Genomic DNA, 23,330 nt, shown 5'->3' with positions numbered 1-23,330 from the left:
AAGTAATAAGGTGAGATATTATAGCTCTGTGCATCGACTTCCCCTCGATATCTCTCACATCTTAGAGGAGTTAATTTTACAGAAGCAGAGAAGTCCTCTTGAACGCCCCTTAACGATCTATAAAACTGTTTAGGGCCAGTACTCAAGCCGGCATTATCCCTAAAGGAGGCAGTTCTCATCACACAGAATATTAAATTCTCCACAGGAATAATGAAAGGGGAAATTACTTAAGGATAGGAACATGGAGTGGCAGTGTTGTGTACACAGTTCTTCAAATATTCCCGAAGTAATGAGATGATTTTAAGCTCCAAGCGCAGTAAAGACCACCTCGAGAATGTGTTGCTCTCCACTGCATCATAAATTCTAGTCACCTGCTTTGATTAGAGGGATTAAAGAGCAATGAAGGTTCAAGCTGGGGAATTAGGCTAAATAAGGGTTCACAGCACTAAATGTTTCTGTGCTAGATGTGCAATCGTCCGCTACATTATGGCAAAGTGTAAACCAGCGATTATTGCTTTTCACTGTAGAGCGGTGCACAATGTACGCTGGAGCACTGTTCTCTCTCTCCAAGAGTGCTTCTGGAAAGTGTAAACACGACGCTCTTCATTTATTAGAATTCTGTGGCAGCCACCAATACACTGGTGCCACAATGTCGGATTCAGGAGAGTCAGTTCAAATTATTGCCCGTGCCTTGTAAAAAGATAATACAAGCTGTACTGTTGTTCTAGTGCTCTACTACGAAATCACATGTTCAATATCTCCCAATAAGTGTCAGTGTAATGCCTTTACAGGCCGGCACAAGGAAGACAGACTGTGACTCCGGTAGTTCGGATCCGTTTTTAGTTCTTAAGCGGCCCTCGACACAGCCAAAGGCTCAAGATTAGGTGGCGAACGATCACTTCAAAACACATTTTTCTCAATACACGTGCCACTTCCATCCAACAAAACTCAAACGCCATTTTGTCAAAGGTAATGGAAGTGTGCGTTGTGATTTGCCTCAACTGGTTGTGTTCCTCAAAAGCACTCAGGACAAAAGCCATAAATCAATTTAGCTGCACAGATATACTTGTCCTTCTGGGTATCATGTGGACCTCACATGCGTGTGTTTGCAAATCACGTATAGCTTGATCCATGCCCCTGGTGAAATCAGATCAACATTTTTCCCTGGTTCATGCCAAGCACTGAGACAAGTCCTTGTGTTGTATAGCTGAGAATTAAAGGAGTAAATGGACCCAGCTGATGTCTAAAGCGTTTAGTTTAATTAACAAAACTTCCAAAAGCTTCTAAAATTATACTACCTAAAATACATATAAATACAAATTACAAAATCTAATTATGCACTGCATGTTGGTTGTCAGGCAACTGCCTCGCTCTTTCCCAATGCAGAACCTAAAAGTTACGACTCGTGTGTGTGACCCAGGAGGCTTTGAATCCCTGTGGCAAACACAACCTTCCTTGAGGCCCTTTTCAAATTCACTCAAAGGCTCTGATGACATTTCCGCACTTCCTGCACCTAAGGCCTAAACCGTAGATTTGAAACGGTTTAGAAAGTGTGTATGTGTAAGCACTTTGACACTTTATTAGTGAATTTAGCAGGCTATCTCTGCAGGTGATGCTGGATACACCCCAGGAAGGCTTTCAGGTTTTTATGTGCTGATTTTCACTTGTTGGAGTAAAGCCATCCCAGCGTGTCATCTGTTGGTCAGAGAGGTCTAGAGGAGGACACTGAGGTGAGAGGTGAAACTGGGATAAATAGGATTTTCTGATATGAATCGCTGTGGGGTTCTCATTTTTAACTCAATGTATCCAGCAGAAAGCAGCAACAATATATATTAATAGTCTCCCCTGTGCCATTTTTATATGACATTTAAAAAAGTACAGAATCCTTGGATGCACAAAACTAAAACAAATGATACCTTCCAAATCACAGTGGGTGACTTTTGCAAACTGCACATCTTGTGACTGTTGAACTTTACATGATGATGTATTTTCCTAATATTGGACCCGTTAAGAAACGCATACATCTTGCTCAACACTTGTACTCATTAAAGCAGTAATAATGTTAAAAATCCACAGGGTGTGTATCAGAGTGAGATCAAATCATGTTATCTAGGTGCTGATGGGAAAAGGGGGTTTGGGAGCTCGGAATGTTTCGGCTCCACATATTACCGGGAAATTGCAATAGACCAAATTAGACAGCATTATGGAACAAGGACCACCGAGTATGCTTCTTTCTTTTTTTTATCCCGCGGCTGACATCCATTCATAAAGAAGGATTAAATAAAATACTATCTGGACACTGACCTGCATGGAGCTTCAAAGAGCCTGTCCGAGGCAGCGGCACATAAACTTCCAGCGGCGCGCTTTAGTCCAAACTTGAAGGCAGCGGTGGACACAGTGCGTCGCGGTGCCTTCCTCACAATAACCGCGTGTGCAATGTTGGCACAGTTGAAATTCTTCACAGGTTGCCCTTGCACATGTCCACAGAAACGTCTTGCCTTGGCTTCACGTCGATGTCGACCGATTGTGAACAGGAGACGAGGATGTTGTGCAGCGTTGTGGTGACGGAGAGCTGCAGCTCCGTGTCAAACGTGTGTCTGCTCACAAATCTTCTCCGTGGCTCAATACTTCCAAGAATGCAGTTTTCATGAGGCAACACTGTCACATTTCCTGTCCCCCAGCAGAGGTGCAGGATGTTTTTTTCTCTTTAAAAACAAAACTCACTCGGTTAGGATGCGGAGGCTCACCAGCCGCTCAGCTGCTCTTTTGTCCGATATGCACTTGTCAGCTGATAAACTGCGCATCCCCTCGCTTTCCACAGCGTAGCCTCTGGTCTGCCTATCAGCACCGGGGTAGAGGTGCAGGCCGTCAACATGAAGGAGGGTCAACTATGACCTCCAGTCGGTGTGCAACATGCAAATTGCATAAAGGTGTGAACAAAATAAATTATTAGAAAAAATACAGTTTACCTGGAATGACCTTATAAATATTATTACCATATAAGTTTTAGTCAATTACATGCTAGAAAAATACTACATAAATTCAATATGAAGCAGCCGAGATGGATCTGCTCTGAGATGAAGCGTCCTCTGAGCATACCTGCTGGTTTTGCCTCAGCCTCTTCTCCCTGCCTCTCTTTTGTATTGGGAAGCTGTTCATTAAGCTTACCTATATTTGCGCTCTGCCATGTAATTGGCTCACACTCGAATCTCCTGTTTCTCACCTTCAGTCTGACAGAAAAAAGGAAAGAGTGAAAAAAGGCAGATTGATGTAAATAAAAGTGTTATTTCTTACAAAATGCCAGCAAGCTGTTAATTAAACTGTTAGACAAACACAAAGGCCTCAGCTTGTTGCACAAATTAAAATGTTGCATTCAACACTGGCAGTTGAATAAAGGTTGATTTATATTGTTTTGCTTCACCCACCATCTCTGTGGTGGAATTGATCAGTTGCAGCAGGGATGGGACCATTTGAGTTCTATCACCCCAAACCATTAGAAAATGTTCCTCTAATGCTTATCATTTTCATATTTTGTCCCCATGCCTTTTAGCATATACAAAATATCAGCATGCTTTGAGGGTTTTGATAGGTTGATTTCATGCAGAGTTGAAGTTCTTTAGTGTTTTTGTAAATGTGAAAACGTAATCTTGATGAGCTCCGGTTACAGAAAGATAAGTACACTTGCCTCCCGGACACTTTTCGTCCCGGTATTAAACCAAAATCACATTTACTTTGAATTAGCTTTTGTGATTGAAGAAAACATAGAGACCCTATCTCATATAGGCTTCAATGATAGCATTTAGAGGATAGACCGCGGAAAGCAGAGTTTCATTAATTACAAAAGAAAAAGCCCACTAATCCTACTAGAAAGGCATTTCGAGGCAGAGTCGTTCTGGTTCTGAGGGAGGGAGAAGAGAGAAAGACTAACAATACCAATGGTAGATCACAGACCTTCAAGCTATGGTCTGCAGGCCCCATGGCTCAATAGGGGGCCAACTACTTCAGCTCTGACTGGGCATTTTTTTTTCTAATCCCCTTCCTGCATTTAGCCCACGTCCGACCACATGCAGTGATGAAGTTATCACTGAGGACAGCTTTTCTCCAGGCAAAATCAGCCCTGGCCTTCGACGCTTGATTCTTTTATCATACCCGGAGCACATCAAAAAACTTGCCTCCATCAAATGGCATTATCTGCATGAAAGGCAACTGCCCAACAATCTATCTCCAACTCTGCCATTCAATCTTCAGTCAAGGGCATGCAAAAATGGGAAAGAAAGAAAGGAATAAAAAAAGGAGAGGTATTCTTGTAAGGGCTGATGGAGCCAAATACCATCCTCAAAAATGTTCCCTTTTCTGTAATATTCTTGGGGGCTTTTCAGAGACACTGTATGTGGACAGTTACTAAGCAACATAATCACACCGTTTATAGACATAAAGGTTATTTTAAGTATGGTACATCAGAGGGTTAATGATGGATTAATAGTCCTTCACTTTCTTGAACCAAAGAAAAACGAAAATTATGTAAAAAAACATCCCTGTTTTGTTACTCAAACATGTCTTGAATACTCATAGAAATTTGCTTTTTTCAGAGACCTTCAGCAAGGCTTTTCTCTCAGTCACTCTCAGTGCGTGTCCATGCAGTCAACTGTGCCCTCTATTGGAGACCAGTCATTTTCAACATCCAAATTCAAAGGCTCAAGCATGATGCGATGGCTGTGCATACAGTAAACAACTATGTTTTGCATGGTGGAAAGAGCTTCAAAGGAATTTAAAACTAAAACTTAAATGAAATGGAGCTTTAAGCAAAAACAATTATAATCTGCCTTGTGACAAACAAATGGCCCACAGATATGTAATAGATTGATGATGGGGTATCTAAGCAGAATAAACTCAAATGCAGGGCTTGATTTCTTGCATCCTGCAGTGCAGAGCCTTTTTTTAGACCCGAAGATTAAAGTCAGGAATAATCACAAAAATTCAACGCAGGAACATGCAACCCTATTATTTGCTGCATTCGCTTCCCGGGCTACCTACGGCTTGCAGGGAGCGTGCCTGGATACACAAAACATGAACCAGAAACTTCACCATTGAAGCCCAAGAGCATAGCATACATTAAAGAATAAAAGCCCATATCTCTCTTCAGCCTCGTATGTTTTACACATGTTCAGTATCAGCAGAGAAAACAGATGGGCCACACCACAGGGACACAGAGACTTATGGACATTATAAAAAAGCAACATTGACAAATTATGCATACACTTCCTCACTCTTCCCTTGCATGCAGGAATGTGTCCCCAAGGGGTCAGACTGTCAGTCTGTCTGATGCGTCCGAAACTGTGTCTTGTCTTGTTTGATGTCTGTTAAAAAGCAACAGTAACAATGGATGCACGCTCTGTATATGTGCAGAGCATTATATACACACTGTAAAGGCTATTGCCTTTTGTTAGTCCAGCATTGTGTTGGGCAAACTAAACGGACATGTATAAAAGGATTGGACAGAACTTCCCTTTTCATGTGGAAATGAATCCCTTCCAAAAGGGACAAAACAGCTTTCACCCTTGGTTATACAGTTAGGATTTGGGGGAAAGCACCTTTTTCCTTTACATCTGAGAGAAAAGGGAGAAGGGAAAAAAAGCATTAAATGCAGACAACTAAAGTTTATGTCAGGAAATATTAATCTTTTAAAAAAAAAAAGATTATTTTGAGCGAAATAGGAATTTTAAGCTTTTGCAAACGAGTCTCAGATATATTCGGAGGGCTGAAATCTTCCACCGTCTTCTACGGTAAAGGAGCACGGAGACGGATGCCTCTCTGCCAAGCTTTCAAATCTCAGAGGACACTTTGAAATGAGGTGGGAGGGCCTTAGTTTCCTTCTGAGGCCATTCTGTGAACATTTCTATTGATTGTAGTGAGTCGCTATAGCACCAGCAAGTGGAAAGAGGAACTAGACAACCTGAGAAAGAAAGCTAGAAAGCAATTTTCTCACCGATGAAAGGTAATTAAAAAACTCCCAGCAAGCAGATCAACACTTTAACCCCCAACATACATTTCCTCAATACGTTGTACAACATAACTATTGTCATAATAAACCACAACCTTGGCCTATTGGGTCACAAATAAAAAAGAAAAGCTTTTGAATTTTCCTGTTCGAAATATATATATTTCATTTTTAATAAAAAGAAACTCTTAAGATTAAATACATTTCATTAATATGAGTTCAATATGTGACTGAAAAGAACTGACGGTGAATGAAATTAAATAAATAAAAAGAAGTACCTTTTCAAATATAAAACAGTTTCAGTCGTGGCTAATTTTAAAGACAGAAATACAGCATTAAAGGGAAGAGACGTAGTAAATCGAAGCAAAGTGGTGCTAGACCTTGAGAACTGAATTTAGTTATTTGGAAAGGTTGACCAATGAGGAGAAAAAGCAATATAAAACTTATATACCAGAAGTAGTAATAGTCAGTCGCAGAGCAAGGAGACACACTTCCTCTCTATGGATTTATGGAGGGTGCAAGGTTAAAAATCATTGATTACTCTTCACCATTCAAACGTGTTAACATAACATTTTAGCAACTTTAATTTTCTTTTAGAGTTTGACGGCTGAGACATATAGTCTTCACGGGTAAGATTGAGAGTTATGAGTAATTAAAAAAAACAACAACCTTGGACCCACTTTCCCAAAAAACGTGATCATTACCATGAAACATGTGTGTTGTATTCTGTATTTATTGTTGGCTACATATATAAATGTTAATATCAAGTGAGCCAGACAAGCACAACCATTGCATATCACCTCTATGAGTACAACATCTCCAAATGTTTCCTTCTCTGTTAGTGAAGAAGTACAAGTCAGAATTCAGAAAACGTTCACATTAATGACATTACATGATACTTGTTAGACACATTTATCCAAAGCGACTTACATACTCACTGTGGACAATCCCCACAGGAGCAATTTGGGGTGAAGTGTCTCAGGGACACAACGACATGCTGACTGCAGTGGGGTTTGAACCTGTGACCCCCCTGAGCCGAACATCAACACACAACCCACTGCGCCACACACCTCCTTTCAGTGAAAATAACTCCACCTTTGACCAAAATAAAAAAACATAACATTCACCAGCATCATTCAGACTCAGAACAAAGGAGCCCAGGAATAATAATGAAAAATCCAATGACAAAACAGCTGATCCCCTGGCAACAACTAAAGACAGACTGTTGTTTCCTCACCCCTGCCAGCAGTTCATTTATTCTCTCTGTTTTCAGTTGTCAGTTCTCTTGCTTTTGCGTCATCCAGTGGGGCCGGGTTGGACCCTTTGGCATGCTGGTTTTGGCCCCTGGGGCCGCATGTTTGACAGCCCTCATCTACTGCATCTACCTAAAGGTTAGCTCAGGTAAATGCAGCATATTTCTGCAGACAGAAATAATAACTGATGGAATAAATGTTACGTATTATTGTGTTATGCTTAATTCCATCAACTCTACATTACATTATTGAGTACTGCCATTTGTTGATGACTGTTGGATCATTGCTTTATACACTTATAGGCTTATTAACCTACACGTGTACAAGTCAACAAGTTCTTTGTAAGTTGGAATTTCCATTTCTGTGTTGTCGTGACCTGCAATCAGTCATCAGCAGCTTTGAAAAGGATGAAAAGAAAAAACCTTGAATGTTGATAAAGTAAGTGCTTTTCTTTATAAAACCACATCTGGAACACGCTGCAGAAGAGAACATGAGACACCAGCATGACATGAAATCTATAACCTTTGACTAACTACAAGTCTTAACTTCACTAGTTTGTGTCTGAAGCTTGAATAGGGGTCATTTAGTGTTTACCCTGTACAATTCCACAAATGGAGACACAGTACTAGAGTGTGCTGAACAGCAGGCTGTGGAAGTCAAGTTATTACTTTTCTAATCCACATACTAATCCCTACCATTCAAATAATGAAGTTTCCTTTTCTGAATGTGGCCCGCCTCAATGTCTGTTCTGTGTTGATATCAATGTTTGTTCTGAAGGATCCCGTTTTCTATTCATTCAAATGTAAAAAGTAATGATAGACAGATTTATGGGATAATATTATCAGTGGTGTTCAACAGTGTTCTACTTCTCGGTCAAAACAATCATACAAAAATGTTTATATTATGTGTAAATATATATTTGTATATACTGCCACTTCATCAGAATCAGAAACTGTGAGGATCTGCAGTACTTCCTCCTTCTTTCCCCCTGTCTGTATTTGTTTTGTCTGTGTGTCTGTCTTCCTGGCTGGGCGTGGCTACCGACATTCCGATTCCCGCCAACTCACCTCCTCAGCTGCTGCTCATCTCACTGATTGCCACCACTCACCTGCACCTGCTTATAACCCTGGTTCCCATCCTCAGACTTCGCCAGTTCTTCGTTTATTCTTCAGTTGTAAACTGTCGTCCAGGCCTACTAGTGGGTTTTCCCTAGTGACTTTTTGATGCACCTTGTGAAAGGAAATTATTTCCAAAACCTGCTTGTTTTTCCCTGTTCCAGATCCACATACTCCAGCCGCTCTGCCTGCCACGTCCAGCCTCCCCTCCTGGTCAGCCCAGCTCCACGTCTTCCCTCTACGTTCTCTTCGTCAACTCCTTGTCAGTGTCGTGGACAAAATAAAGCCTTTTTTGACACTTCACCACTGTCTCAGTTTTAGTGCTTGCATAGCGGGTTCTCATCTCCAGTCACTTCTCGGGAGTCCTAACAGAAACAGGTTCATTACCAGGTAGGTTTACACATATGAGGAATTTGACTTGACGTCATGATGCGTACATACAAATAAAAATAAAACATGAATTAAAAACACAGGTAGGGAACTAGAAAAAAAAAATATATATAATAAAAAATATAGTAAAATATAACAGTATTTACATTGCAATGGAATGGAATGAAAAAAGGAATAAAATATGAATAAAAATCGGATGTAATAAAAAAGACAAGAAAACAGATATAGTGTACATTGTGTGTGCATTAATGAAAAATTATGATCTGAATTTTTTTAATTGCCGGAAAACATCTTCATTAGTTTTAGAAATGGGGTTTTGGTCAAGCTTTTACAGCAACACATTCAGTAAAGACACTTCTCCTGGAGTCACTTGTACTGTTACACGGAGCATACAGTCAGCTGCATTAACATTGGACACAAAGCTCTATACGATCCACATGAGACCAGTTTGCTGCACATAGTGGACAGTAGACTAAACCCCCTCCAATCCCACTTTCCCAGTGACTGATCACCTGACCTGTCAAGCTCAGAGAAAATAAACACTTGTTCCTTTTCATAAAAATATTATGTTGCCTAGCACAGCTGAGGATGACAGGAAATGAGGAGAGGTGCGGCCAGCAATATTGTTCGTAATTCAAAAACTAGAGGCCAACTCGCAAAGGCAAAATGCCAAACTATTATTGTAGGGGCTCATTGTTTGCCCCTCTTGCCTTGAGCATGCACTTCTTCCAATTCTACCTTTTGATTTTGATCTTAACTACACATCTGTGAAGATTTGTGACTGTAACTTGCACGGTAGAGATGTTATAGCTGTCACAAAATCTGTCTAAAAACACACACACATGCTTCACTCAGACCATGCCAATCTTCCTGCTTGACCTTCATTTGATATCAAACAGACATGTGTGAGATTTGTGACTGCATCTTGCACGGTTGCAACACTTATAGTGGTCAAACAAATCTGTCTACAAAAACACATACACTGACACACTGACACACTGACACACACACCCACAAGGTGAAAACACCAGCTGCTGGTAATAACAACATTTTTATTATACACAAGCCTTCAACATGAATGTACACCAGACCTAACACTGCATGTGCTTTCTACTTGTGCTTCTTCACTTCTGGGGTATTTCTTGTCTTATGGTGATTATGTTCTGTCTATTCCTGAACTGCAAGGTGAGATCATCTCATGTCCTCGTGTGAACTGCTTATATTTCCACTCTCACATTAATGAATAGTACCTTAGGCTATTCAAAAGTGAATTAGGCAATAGGTTTTAGCACATATCCTCTATTATAATTCTAAAATTACATTTCAAGAGTTATCCCTTCTGCATACTGGACATTTTTCATCTAAATTCACAACCCTTTTTTATGCGTTCGAACATAATAATCGTAATCAGGAGATTTAATAGTGAAAAAATAAAGATTAAATACAAATATTTCAGACGGTTTCCCAGTACCACAATCGGCTGTTTTGCCATGATTATATTATATACATGTTATTGTAAAATTATTTAACATTTGATATTTTAGCTTGACAGAAATCTTCTTCTTTGTTTAATCAAAGTAAAACATTTTCTTTCTTAAAACGATTTAACTACAAGGCTCATTTTCAGACTGTTAAACAATTAATTGACTTCACACAGTGGTTGCTTAAATGGTATTAGAAATTACATTACACTGTATTTTTATTTTTGTCTTGCACACTCATATTAAAGAACACTACAGGCCCCCAAAACACTTTCTGTGTTTTCTTCAATTTCCATCAAATCAACCTTTCTTGCTGATATGAAATTGGTTTCAATTTGAATGACACCATCCCCGGTGTTGTGTTTTGCACCAACTTCCTGTTTCAATCAGCTGTCGGGACTGGGGCTGTTATCAGTGATAACCGTATGTATTTTCTTTACGTACTATAATACTGCCACTTGATTATTTAAAACGTTTTTTATTCTCTTCTAAACGTGTGCTCTCTTACAGCCAATTGAAAGAGAAATATCTCAAAATAAAGTCGCAAGAGATACTTTCAAAACAATGCACATAACCACACCTCTGTCTTTGAGACATGTTCAGAAATTCTTCCCGCTGGCTAAGAATGCCTTTTGAAACCAGAGGCAGTTTTTTTTAATTGGCTCTGGGTTTGAAAACACACTCCCCCAGAAAAGACACCTCTGCTTTGTTTTCCATCTGGGTAAAAACAACTTTACTTTGCTGGGTTTGTTATAGGTGAAAACTCAGAGTTTAATAATGTTTTTGCAGAAGTACAACTTTGATGTTTAATTCCAAACCAGACGAAAAGCTTATGAATATTACTTTTTATTAGGAAGAGCTGTTTGCAGTTTTTTCACTCAGGTATCACTGTATGTTCAATTTTTTTTTGAATTGCCTTCCCTCCTGAGAAAGGCTGCACCCTACCATTAATATCTTGAATATAACACTGTTGAGTTATCAGCTTCATGAAATAATAACTTCACATTTGGCACAGAATTTAAATAGTAGAAGCATTGGCCAAAATCCACCAAAAGCTGTAATTTATTTGACACATTTTGCTGCGCAGCAGTTCTATCTGTTGCATAATAAGTTGAAATCTTCCATGGAAAAGTGACTAATTAAATGGATATCTACATTTTGGCCACTAGAGATCCCCTCAAAATATCCCATATTAAACTGGGGAGAAATACTACCCTTTCTTCTGCAAAAATAATAAACCCCATTTTAGCCCCTTAGTCAGCTGGACAGAGACAGGCCAATTTGATATTCTGTGGAACATGTTTCTGGTGAGACAACACAGGTGAGCAGCAGTATCATGTTACGACCGGGTTTGAAGAAAACAAAGCTCCTCTGCTGGAAATGTTTCTGGTCTCTGTGAGCGAAGTACGTGACATTTTAAGATCACGGTTTTTGACAGAGATGTCTGACCTGTACTGTACATTATAACCTCCAACAAATCCCTTGGTCTTACTAATTTGATCCAATTTGAACTAATCAGCAGCACAAATGATTGCCTTTGTCTTTCAGGACAGAAATTAAAGGTTGATTTCAGACAGTACACCAAGACGACCTTGTCTAAACAGCAGCTGCACTGCCAAATACCTCGCATCGTGCACGCAAAAGTGATTCTGATATAATGCTAGCTAAGTACACCATTACACTCTCCCTGGCTGGTTATTGCACTTAAGGCAATAAGCAATAACATCCACTCAGAGAAGGACTTAGTTAAACGTAGGCAACTTTTGTGTGCTAAAAGTGCCAGGGTAAGAAAACAGCACTGCGTTTATCAAAGCCTGAGTGAACGCTACTGTACTCCAACACAGAGCTAATGAAGAGATATGTCCTCCATTACAGGGCCATATTCCTGCTGCAGCGATTAGAAAACTCTCCAGAGGGGCTCTATCACAAGCTTTCATTGAGTCTGGACCTTTGCGGATCTTCACATCCTGCACAATTTTCATAAATTGAAGTCTAATGAGCGCAGTTGACATAACCATGATTTATTGTCTCAGAGGGTTACCAGTTTCACCACTGCACTGCAAATTATGAATGTCAAGGGTTTAATCATATTCATATATTCTCAACAAGGGGAATATGATGTGTCACGTGAGTAAAAGCGCTTAAACGTCCCTCTCTTTTTATTGTAGGTGTGTTATGATAATACTTGCAAACATGCAGAGTACTAACAAGCTCCCCGAGGTGGCCTGAAATTGTCGAAGGCGAGCGCAGAGCAATATCTTTGCAGGGATCTCTTTGGGACGCACTTCAGTGTGTTGTGGCATGCTGCTATATTACGATTACTCTGTTTTCAAAGACATAATTAACATAACGACGGTGTTAATGCTATGTGCGTAATTTGTAGTTTGGTTTTTAATTTTTCGATAAGCTGTAGGCTGGGTTAATATTTTTAACTACCGAACAGGGAGACATAAATCAACAATTCCAAAAAGAAATAAAAAGCTCAGCTGCTTTCCCGCCACGCATCCTCCACATCACCTCTACAACTATTTTAAGACATAATTATCATGCCTCTGTGAGTTATTGGAGCTGTTTTTTAATCCAGGTGAGATTGAGAGAATGGTTTTGAGATTGAACTCCTCTCGCTGAAATCATCATGGAGCCTTTCATTGATAGCCTTTCATCTTCTTCCCAGTCTATGACCACTCTACAATTCGGACCGGTCAATCTTTCAATTAGCTTCCCCTCTCACCTTAAGAACTATCAAGAGGAGTCCGCTGTTGAGCTCTGGATTGCGATGGATGGCATACAACAGACCTACAGCGCTCTGCATTTGTGAGAGCAAAGCAAGCATTGATAACAGCCAGTAGCACTATTGACATGATAACATTTCAGACTGCAGGGCCACAGTGGCACTGAGCAGCAATAAATTGAGATGAATGATCAGTCGATGACAATTTCCATAATCGTTATACCTTCCGTAATTCATCAAGGTAATGATACCCGTGTCCCTAATGTCACATTTATTCCATTTTGTGCACAGCGGCAGGCACACAGCGAGGCCCCCCCCTCCTCACTCCCTTTCCAAAAGAATTGATTAAACACCAACTGCTTTTCGCTCGTGCTTGTGAGTGGGAGAGCAATGTGTTATTTGACCAAATATAACAATGAAGGGGATGGGAAATGCAATCTAATTCCACTCATTCAACTTCCTCTCTCTCTTGCAGTGACAGGCAAACAGGAGGCCATTAGAGTTCAGCGCTGGCATCGTTTCCAAACCAGAGGGGAAAAGGAGTTCTCTGTTTCCTGGCTCTCTGGAACACATCGAGATTCATCATTGCCACATTTTGCGTCCCCTTTTTTTTTGTTCCTTGCCTCCACTCATTAATGACATGGTTTCTCTGCGACAATTATTCGTAATTATTCCGCAAACGATAGCAGTGCGAAAGAGTGCTGTGATTCAATTACAAACGCAGTCATTCAAGATTAATTTCCTGGCCCCCGTGTGTTGCATATCGCTGCAGACATGCATTTGCACACCTTGACAAAAGTAGCAACTCCATTCACAGAGGAGGTACACAAGGTCTGATCATTTCTCAAAATGTCGTTTCCATTCTGTTCAAAAACTCCACCACACAACACTCTAATCTTTTCTGCTTTCAGGCTCTCATTTAAGAATATACTTGTGTGTAAATAAAACATTGTCGTGCAACATCCTGTGTAGTGCAGCCAAGCTAGTGAACAGTATGTCAGTCTGCCAATACCAGTGAGGGAGAGCTTTCATTAACATGGTTTTCCATCACAGTAAGAGTCGGAACATTGATAATAAACTCTGCATCACTGCTGCTTAGTTTTCATTAAGCCTGTATAGACTGCGGCCATGTTGAAATCATCCAGGCTGACACAATACAACCATTGAATTATACTCACAATGAGACCCTTCATTTATAAGCTTGACCTAATCTGATATTAATTGAGTTACTAAACATCTTACTTTCATGTTACATGACTTGTGCCTGAATGGATGGATTTTTTTGTTGAGACAAACAAGGCAATCAGAAAAGGTTGTTTTTACTGTTGTACTCTTATAATCTCTGCATGTGGGGAAAACATTTTGGAAAATTACCTGTTTTCATAGCAACCGGTTAAGTCCTAAGTGCAAAGGATATAGTTTGGCAATGATTAAGTATTATCATGTGGAATCATGTTGTGCTTATATGATCAAATGATGTAATTATTTTACATAATGACACAATTAAATTAATGATATTGAGCCTACTGTGATTAAAAACAAACAAAATGAATAGTCAGTGCAACACAGTTAATTGCATTGGACATCTATGATAAGCGTATGTGTGAGTTGAGTTTACGCCAATGGGTTGCATTCATATACTGATATCTTGTTACAAGCAACAGCATTAAATTCATATATTACCGTGTACATTTGATTATCTCCTGTATTCAAAGAAAATCATCAGTGGGCTTGTGTGTGAATTAAAGGGACGGACGGCAGCAGGATCAGTATATGGCATGGTCGTTATTGTACGTTGATGGTTAATAATATATATTCTAACAGCAGATGGTAATTAAGTAGTACATTTAATATGCTATCGTGCTGCATTTCAACTCATAATAGTTATTATGATAAAACTCTCTAAACGTGTACTGTAAAATCATGACATAGAAATATCCTATCGTTACACCCTAAATTGATAATGATATAATATGGGCTCAGAACAGTCTCATAATACACACATGCACACAGAAGGTTTCACGCTTGTATTTCATGATCCGCAAAAGGATTCACACTTGTGTTTTTCAATGCACACACAATGTGTTCCGTTTCATATACATGAAAATAAAATCCAAATAGTGAAAAAGGTTTTACAGATGTATTTTTGATCCTCACATTTGTTTTCCTCTGAACCTGCAAACACAAACCGCTTTCTGTGCACGGATCGCTGTGCATTCGTGTGTGGGTTTTTTGAGACTCCCCTGACTGTCAGCCGATTCGTACTTGTAATTTTTTCTATCTTTAGCCAATCATATGTCTCCTCAATTCTAAGCCAATCACAGCTGACAGGTCCATGGAGCCTGCCTGCAGGCGCTAATCTCAGGACACCTCCACTCTCAGTGCATTGCTACTTTCCGAACAGGAAATGCACGCAAATACAAGCCTTTATATTATTAAGGTACAGCGCCACTTTCCGAACCATTGATGAATGCTTGTGTACACAAAAACGGCAGGCAAAACCGTTTTAAATGTGTGTTTCCTTTATGGCGAATACAGCTGCATTATTTATCTCTGTATGAAGTTGTTGTGAGTGTGGAGGGAGCAGCAACAGGTTAGCTTAGCCTAATCGATCAGTGCATTACGAAGCCAGTGCTAGACAGTGAACTGTCAACGGGGGGAGCCCCGCCGGTCAATATCGGCCGATATTCACTCTTAATAGTTTGATCGGTGCTCTCTATAAAGGCCGATCAGGAGAGCTGGATCTGATCGATATGAACATAAACGCGAGTGAAGTATAACCGGACGCGAAAGAGACATCAGATCCGCTGCTGAGTCTGACGGAGACACGCAGCTCTGCATGATCACCTGATGCTCCGCCCTCTGTTTAGCGAGCTGACTGGACAGCGCAAAATGAGTATATGAAGTGTCATGAACGCAATAAATCCTACCCTCGTGGGGGCGCGCTCATGTGATTGGCTTAGAATTGAGGAGACATATGATTGGCTATAGATAGAACAAATTACAAGTACGAATCGGGTGAGCGGCAGGGGAGTCTCAAAAAACCCACACAGGAATGCAGAGCGATCCATGCACAGAGAGCGGTTTGTGTTTGCTGGCTCAGGGGATTTAAACGGAAAACAAATATGTGAGGATCAAAAATACATCTGTAACACTTTTTCTGTATTTAGATTTTATTTACATGTATATGAAACGGAGCACATTTGTGTGTGCATTGAAAAACACAAGTGTGGATCCGGAAATACAAATGTGAATCCTTTTGCAGATCATGAAATAGAAGTTTGAATCCTTCTGTGTGCATGTGTGTATTATGAGACTGTTCTGAGCCCATAATATATTAGGGTGTTTCAAAATCTGGTCATGATTTAAATACCTACATTTGTCTCTTTTTGTTTAAAAATGTACTCATTGACCAACATTTTTGATAGCTTCTTAAAGCTCCCCAATTGTNTGTGTGTGTGTGTGTGTGTGTGTGTGTGTGTGTGTGTGTGTGTGTGTGTGTGTGTGTGTGTGTGTGTGTGTGTGTGTGTGTGTGTGTGTGTGTGTGTGTGTGTGTGTGTGTGTGACTATCCTTGTGGGGACCTGCATCTGTTTACACAGTCACGTGTGGGGACTCGCATCCCTTATGGGGACAAAATGGAGGTCCCCATGAGGGGAATCATGAATTTTAGGGTGAAGACTTGGTTAGGGTTAGGCATGTGTTGGTTATGGTTAGGATAAGTCTCCAGGAAATGCATGTAAGTCAATGTAATGTCCCCTGAAGTGATTTGTGTGTGTCTGCTGCAAAGCCCAAATTCAATGAAGTTGGGACGTTGTTTAAAACGTAAACAGAATACAATAATTTGCAAATCCTTTTTGACATATATTGAATTGAATACACTACAAAGAGAAGAGATGTTCAAACAGGTCAACTTAATGTTTTTTTTTGCCAATATTCACTAATTTTGAATTTGATGACTGCAACACTTTCCAAAAAAGCTGGGACAGGCATGTTTACCGCTGTGTTGCATCCCCTTTCCTTTTAACAACACTCAATAAGCGTTTGGGAACTCAGGACACTAATTGTCGAAGCTTTTTTTAGGTGGAATTATTTCCCATTCTTGCTTGATGTACGACTTTCGGTTGCTCAACAGTCCGGGGTGTACGTTGTCGTATTTTGCGTTTCATAATGCGCCACATATTTTCAAAGGGAGACAGGTCTGGATAATTAAATAATAAACAAATAATACGTTTTTGATATTAGAGTAACATCTCAAATCAGCATTTCTTACTGGTTGCAAGTGCTACTATTTGTTTTATTGTTGCTAATTTATTTATGCTTTACTCGATGTTAAGTATTGCTGTACAACCATTGGTAGTTGCCCATTGTGAGAAGGAAGGCGGAGGGTAGTGTCATGAAAGATTGGAGTTCAATCACTGGAAACACTAGCAGAGTTGTGCGTATTTTATTGCAAGATTGGTAACATACAGATGATAAAAATAATCTTAATGAAGCAGCACATATATACACACAGAATACCTGATGCTTACTATATCCGCGCACTAACACAGTGCTGATTCGACCTTTTTAACAGTCCCTGGTATTTCCTTGTTCATTTAGAAAAGTTGACTTTGATCACTTTGACATTCAGTGGTCAGAAGACCTTCAATCCATTGTTTTATTAACCTTTATCCTACCAAAATGAGATGAAATAAAGCAACAAAGGAAATGATGATAAAATGTTTGGGGGGGAAATAAATAACCAGATCTATTTCCTGTAGAGTTGATCCCTATATATTATACATACATACTCAATATGGCCACCAATAATACTCTGAAATACCAGTGTTTTACCAAGTTTGATCTCTGGATATAAATTCCTTTTGTTACTATTAAACATGCAATGCTGACTTTATTTAGATTCCTATTGTAAGTTTTGTATTTTAAACTCAAGCAAAGATATTCCAGCCACTTCACTTGTGAGTTATTTTGTGTGCAATTTAGCTTTAAGAGCCCAGACTAAATGAGAAAGTGTGTTAATGGACGGTGTTTGCATTGGGTCGTATCATCATGGTCACTTTCTTCAGAGAGTACGCTGCCCCTCTGAACTCGGCCCAGTAGATCCCGTCCTGGTAGCGGCTGCGGTAATGCCCCCCCCGGTACCACACGCCGTTCATGTTGGAGTGAGCGCAGGCGTTGTACCACCACCCTCCTTTCTGGTAGTGGGCACAGTTACCTGGAGATACAAGGACTTAGATTAGACCAGGGGTGTCCAAACTACGGCCCGGGGGCCAAATGCGGCCCGTGGACCATTTTGAATCGGTTTGCCCTCAGCAAATTCTAAAAGTATAATGGCTCACAATATGGCTCACAAATTAAACATCTGCTATTGTACTTCTTAAATATATATGTTCAAATATATAACACAGTATTCATGTGTTAATAAGCCACATTTTCAGATCAATTCAGTCAATTAAAGTTGAAAACAAATCTTAGTAGATGAGAAAAGATACTGCATAATTGGCATTTTTGTATGATTTTTAATTAAAATGGGAACAGTAGAGCTCCCTTTGGGGAACATTCTCTTCTGCGGGAGACAATTTGCTCTGTATGAATGACAACAGCTGAAATTTATACACCATGCCATCGGGACCAACTCGGTGTATCAAGGATACATGGACATGTTGTCTGCACGGGCTGGGATCGAACCCACAACCTTCTGTTTAAAAAACCACTTATCCCTCTCAGCCACAGTGAAAGCACACCAACAGTTATGATAGCCTTCTCTAGTACTTAATTCCCTCACCTGTGTAGGCGTCGTTGTCTTTGTCCAGTGTTGTGAACTGCTTGCCGTTGTGCCAGGTCAGCGAGTCTCCAGCGTTTCCCTGGTATCGTCCCACTCGCAGCCGGTAGAAGTCAGCCTCAGACTCGATTCTGAAGCTGGCGTACTCTGCGTAAGTCTTACGTCCGATCCAATCCTCCAGAGTGACCAGCAGCTTGTAGGTGGCCTGGTTAGTCAGCCAGTAGATGTTCTCCAGACCTAACCAGTGCTCCCCATCAATGTTTCCAAACCCTTGCTGTCACAAGAGAGAGACATTGAATTAGCTGCATGTAAGCTCATCCAACTGTTCTAACCAGAGATGGAAAACATGACACACATCCTTCACTCAAGTAAAAGTGCATATACTCGTGGTTAAAAATTATCTGGCCCTAACTTCTTTAATTTTACTTAATAGGAAATGCCAAAGCAATTCCCCCATTTTAATTAATTTATGTTTTGAAAATGTAAAATGTAGAAAGCACAATTATTTGTGTAAAAGTAATGATACTAGGGAAATCTACTTGTTGGAGCTATATATATCTCTTTATATTATTTAATAGTTTAACATTTATTTTCTTGCTGTTTATAGTGTGTGTTATTATTATCATTTATTTATATGTATTCTTAGTTAGTGTCATAAGTTAAAGGTCCCATGTCATGCTTTTCCGGTTATTACCCGTCCCCTTCTGTGTTATGAAGGTTTTTATGCATGTAAACGGTCTGCAGAGTCAAAACCCCTCAAAGTACACCCTGTAGCGAGTAAAACTCTAACACAGAAAATACCTGTCTATGCTGTCCCAGAACGCCTCATTGGAGATTTCTCTTTTTCCAAAATGGACCAATCCGCAGAGCTCCTCACACACCAGGACCTTTGGCGTAAATGTTCAACTAACAGGGAGTCCCATTGACTTGCATAGAGCTCCCTGGTTGGCAATAGATGAGTTGGGATCGTGGAGAAATGCTCTCCGCTGACCCATTCTCACAGCGTTTATAAACCTTTTTCTTACTCAATATCAAGCCACACTTATTGTTTTTACTTCGGCTGTGAGTGTTTGTGTGTGCTCAGGATGAGTTTCCCGCTGTCCCGCTGTATCGCCGACCCGGAAACAACACCAGTAAGCCAGCTCACTGAGCAGCGAGCCTCGCAACGTCCCGACCAATCAGAGCACACTGGGCTCAAAGGGAGGGGGGGGGCCGGAAGTCCAACAAGCCGTTTAGGACAGAGAGTGAATACACATACTTTAGAGATGCTGTATGACAAACCAATGTGAGTTTGGAAAATTGCACAATATACTGTACATCTATTCTAGTAGACCTCAACAATGGAATTATGATCAGTAGAAATGGCCATGACATGGGATCTTTAATAACAGCGACTTGTATGTATGCAGCCTTAGGTCTTAAAGTGTCCGTATGTGAAAGAGTAATACAGAAGAAAGCTCAACTATAACAATCTAATACTAACAGCATAGAGAACGATTGCCTCACAGACAGGTAAATAGTGGGCTTACGGGCTAGTTTGCCTTTAGTTGTTATTCGAAGGAATTTATGATGCAGGCAACAGTTGAAGTTGGTTTGGCGGCAGCTATCAGGACCTTTGTATGATAACAAGTGCCTCTACAGTGTTGTTTGAGTAATTCCCTTGCTGAATGATAGCACAGAAACAGAAGACTAAGAACCTCTAACCAGAGAAGACATTTTTCAGGAGGTAGGGTTTAAAGAGACATGTGCTAAAACAAAGCATCTCAGACAAAACCTGAATTCAGTTAAACAGATTGAGAATATTTGCAGGAAAGCATGTCATACAAGTATGAGCCTAAAGATGATACTATGCTACTACCCTTTGCATATGAGGTTATTTAAGAGTTATAGCAGCGTCTTCCACAGTTGAAAAGTAGACTTGTTGGAGCTCCCCAAAATATATTTCTTGCTTATAATTTGATATGAATTTCAGCCTAGGTCAGAGAAGCAGCAAAAATAATTCACCTCACATAATACCATCAATTAAGAATGATCAATATGTGTCAGGTTTGTTTTTATGTTATGTATTTCCTGTCTATGTAATGTTTGTTCAGCGTTATGTGTTGCTCACACAGACCACCAATGCTTTTCACCCCCTGAAAATGTAACACCCCACCAAAGCCCAAACACAGCATCCACTGGCTGGCTCTTCACTAGGATTATTATATTTCATTTTTTATGTTTCAGCTCCGGCAGACGGTTTCTTGACCTATCACTTATTCACTTTTCCTCTGTTTACTTCCAGTTGCTCTCCTATAAGTCTCCTCAAAACTCTTTAGCCATATCTTGTCTGATTTTCTTTCTCAGTTTATTTATATTCCATAAAACTTCATTACCACCATGTCCTGTAATATAATCTTATACCACAGATGTGTAAATTACCTCTACACCTGAAGACATGTCACAAGGGTAATAAATTATTCCTGAGCCCTATACAATCCTTTTGCCTTTCCACCTGCTGTTTTTCAGTGATGCAAGTGAGTGGGTGTGTGTACGAAATATCTTCCCTGAGGGCTCAAGCCTTCGAACAAACTCATGATTGACAAGGTATTGATTTATCTCTCTAAATCCCAAGACAAACTGTCAATACAAATGTCTCAGGAACGGCAAGCAATGATCAGATTTGACAGTGATGGACATCTTTTGGAAAATGGTGGACGACACAAGCCATTTGAAGGCAACTGAGGAATCAACAGTCACATTAAAAATAGCCGTGAACTTAACTTGACAACTAAGGAAAAATAATTACCTCAACATCTTTGGAAGATGAGAAGAACTTTTGCAGCAGCTTCGTTGAGCACTACAGAGGGCACGAGCAGCGGGGAGTGAATATAATTGAGCTGAAATTGGTCTCCCATGGCAATGATACTTTGTTCAATCTAATGCTCTGCAGTGATTGGATGATCAGCTCTCTCATTCCTCCTCTTGAAAAGAGGTTGAAAAGAGGCCCATCTATTAGGCTGGCTACCATCAAATCATAGATAGAAGACATAATTCTTGCCTTAAGGGATAACAAAAAGTATTCATAGACACAGACAAGACCACAAAGGTTTGAACATTATCTGATACAAAAACATTACTGTACTATACAGACTGAACTAAGTTGGCCAAACATTTACCATAGTACAGGAAAACTTTGTGTACACACCCTTAACATTTAAAGGATGGTGTTCCTTTTCAGTAATTGCTGTTCTTCTGAAGCAGTGTTAATGTTCCTATGATGCAGCACATCTAATTTGTTTATATTTTCTGAACTGAGCCACTGTTTGAATAGAATAATCAATTTCTCATGCATCTCTTTTGGATCAATATTAACATGTGGGAAAGGAGAATGTGAAGCTTGCAGGGGTCCACTGGTGTTTCCAAAGATACAGAGCGATTGATAAAAGAGAGGGGATGAGCCGTCTAAATAAAGGTCTCGATTTCTTTCGGTTCTTTTGTATTAAAGTAAAGGCGTATGTTTGGCCTTCAAAATGTGACTGTTAAACCCTGAGATAAGCTCCTCAAAAGCCTTTTAATAGCCATGTCCTGGCATGTTGTTTTCCTTGGTATTCATCGAAACTGAAAGCATTTTTGACAGAACTGTATCCAATGCAATTAAAACATGACCAAAATCAAAGACTAGCTATTTCCAGCAGTTGTAGTAAGGTTAAATGTGACGTATGCAGTAGTGCTCATGTAAAATAGGGCCATCATGACCATAATGCATTTTATAATCTGGGTTTAAAAGATGAATAAACCACATATAGAAAATGGCACATTATCACAAGTCCATTATTACTAATGCATTCTGGGAGCTACTCTGCAATGACATTTGTTATACATTAGGTGTCCTTATATAGAACATAAATGTACGTTATGAAACAGGGTCTTTTGTGCACCTTCCAGCAGTATGCAGCTGATCAGGTGCTACAGTAGGAGGTCAAGACATGTTTGACATGAACGTTCTTAAAGACATTTCTATGGAAAGGAAGTTGAAAATTACTCATTCAGTGATTTTGAAAAAATATCTGGGAACACAGCATCAAGACGATGTATTGCTATGGTGATATGAACTGTAATACACCTCATACAGCGCTTTAGAAAGTCTTTGTTAGAGGTATCCTTTTATGTGACGCCTGTCAGCAAATCAGAAAGACAAATGGTATACATATTTTTTCCAGAAGCTAATTAGTGTTTCAAACCAAACCTTAATCCTAGCTCTAACCCTGTATCATGTATTTATTTATATCAGTGTTATAATATTTGTCGTTATTCTCCTATATGATGATGATTTTGATTGAAGGTTTTAGTATAAGCATATTATGTAAGTAAGTTAGCCAGCTACAACCTCTGCTCAGAGAATTGTTTATATCAAATAATCGTTCCGGGACAATTGTTTTATTAAAATAATTTGTGTGACAATCAGTCAGTCAGGGGATTTTCTTTTGACCAAAGATGTTGCAATTCATGTATCATTGATTAACCCCCAGGCCACAAGGGTCTTCCTTTACCACAAATAGTTTTGAACAACAGGTACCCATGTTCCTGCATCTCTCCC

The 23,330-nt window shown here is 39.8% G+C and overlaps 1 protein-coding gene across 1 annotated transcript; it reads right to left on the bottom strand.

The window, feature by feature from the left end:
* Positions 1 to 17,397: 17,397 nt before the first annotated feature.
* Positions 17,398 to 19,028, bottom strand: LOC104966487 (angiopoietin-related protein 2-like; the record flags this gene model as incomplete). Its single annotated transcript, XM_010795677.1, has 2 exons — positions 17,398 to 18,184; positions 18,755 to 19,028. Coding segments are annotated over 2 exons (474 nt in total), but the record flags the coding sequence as incomplete, so codon positions are not given.
* Between the last annotated feature and the right edge of the window lie 4,302 nt (positions 19,029 to 23,330).

This window comes from Notothenia coriiceps, unplaced genomic scaffold (assembly GCF_000735185.1).
Source record: "Notothenia coriiceps isolate Sejong01 unplaced genomic scaffold, NC01 NC01_scaffold00002203, whole genome shotgun sequence".
Lineage (NCBI taxonomy): Eukaryota > Metazoa > Chordata > Actinopteri > Perciformes > Nototheniidae > Notothenia > Notothenia coriiceps.
The sequence above is the reverse complement of the archived record's forward strand: the minus strand, read 5'-3'. Positions and strand labels throughout refer to the sequence as shown.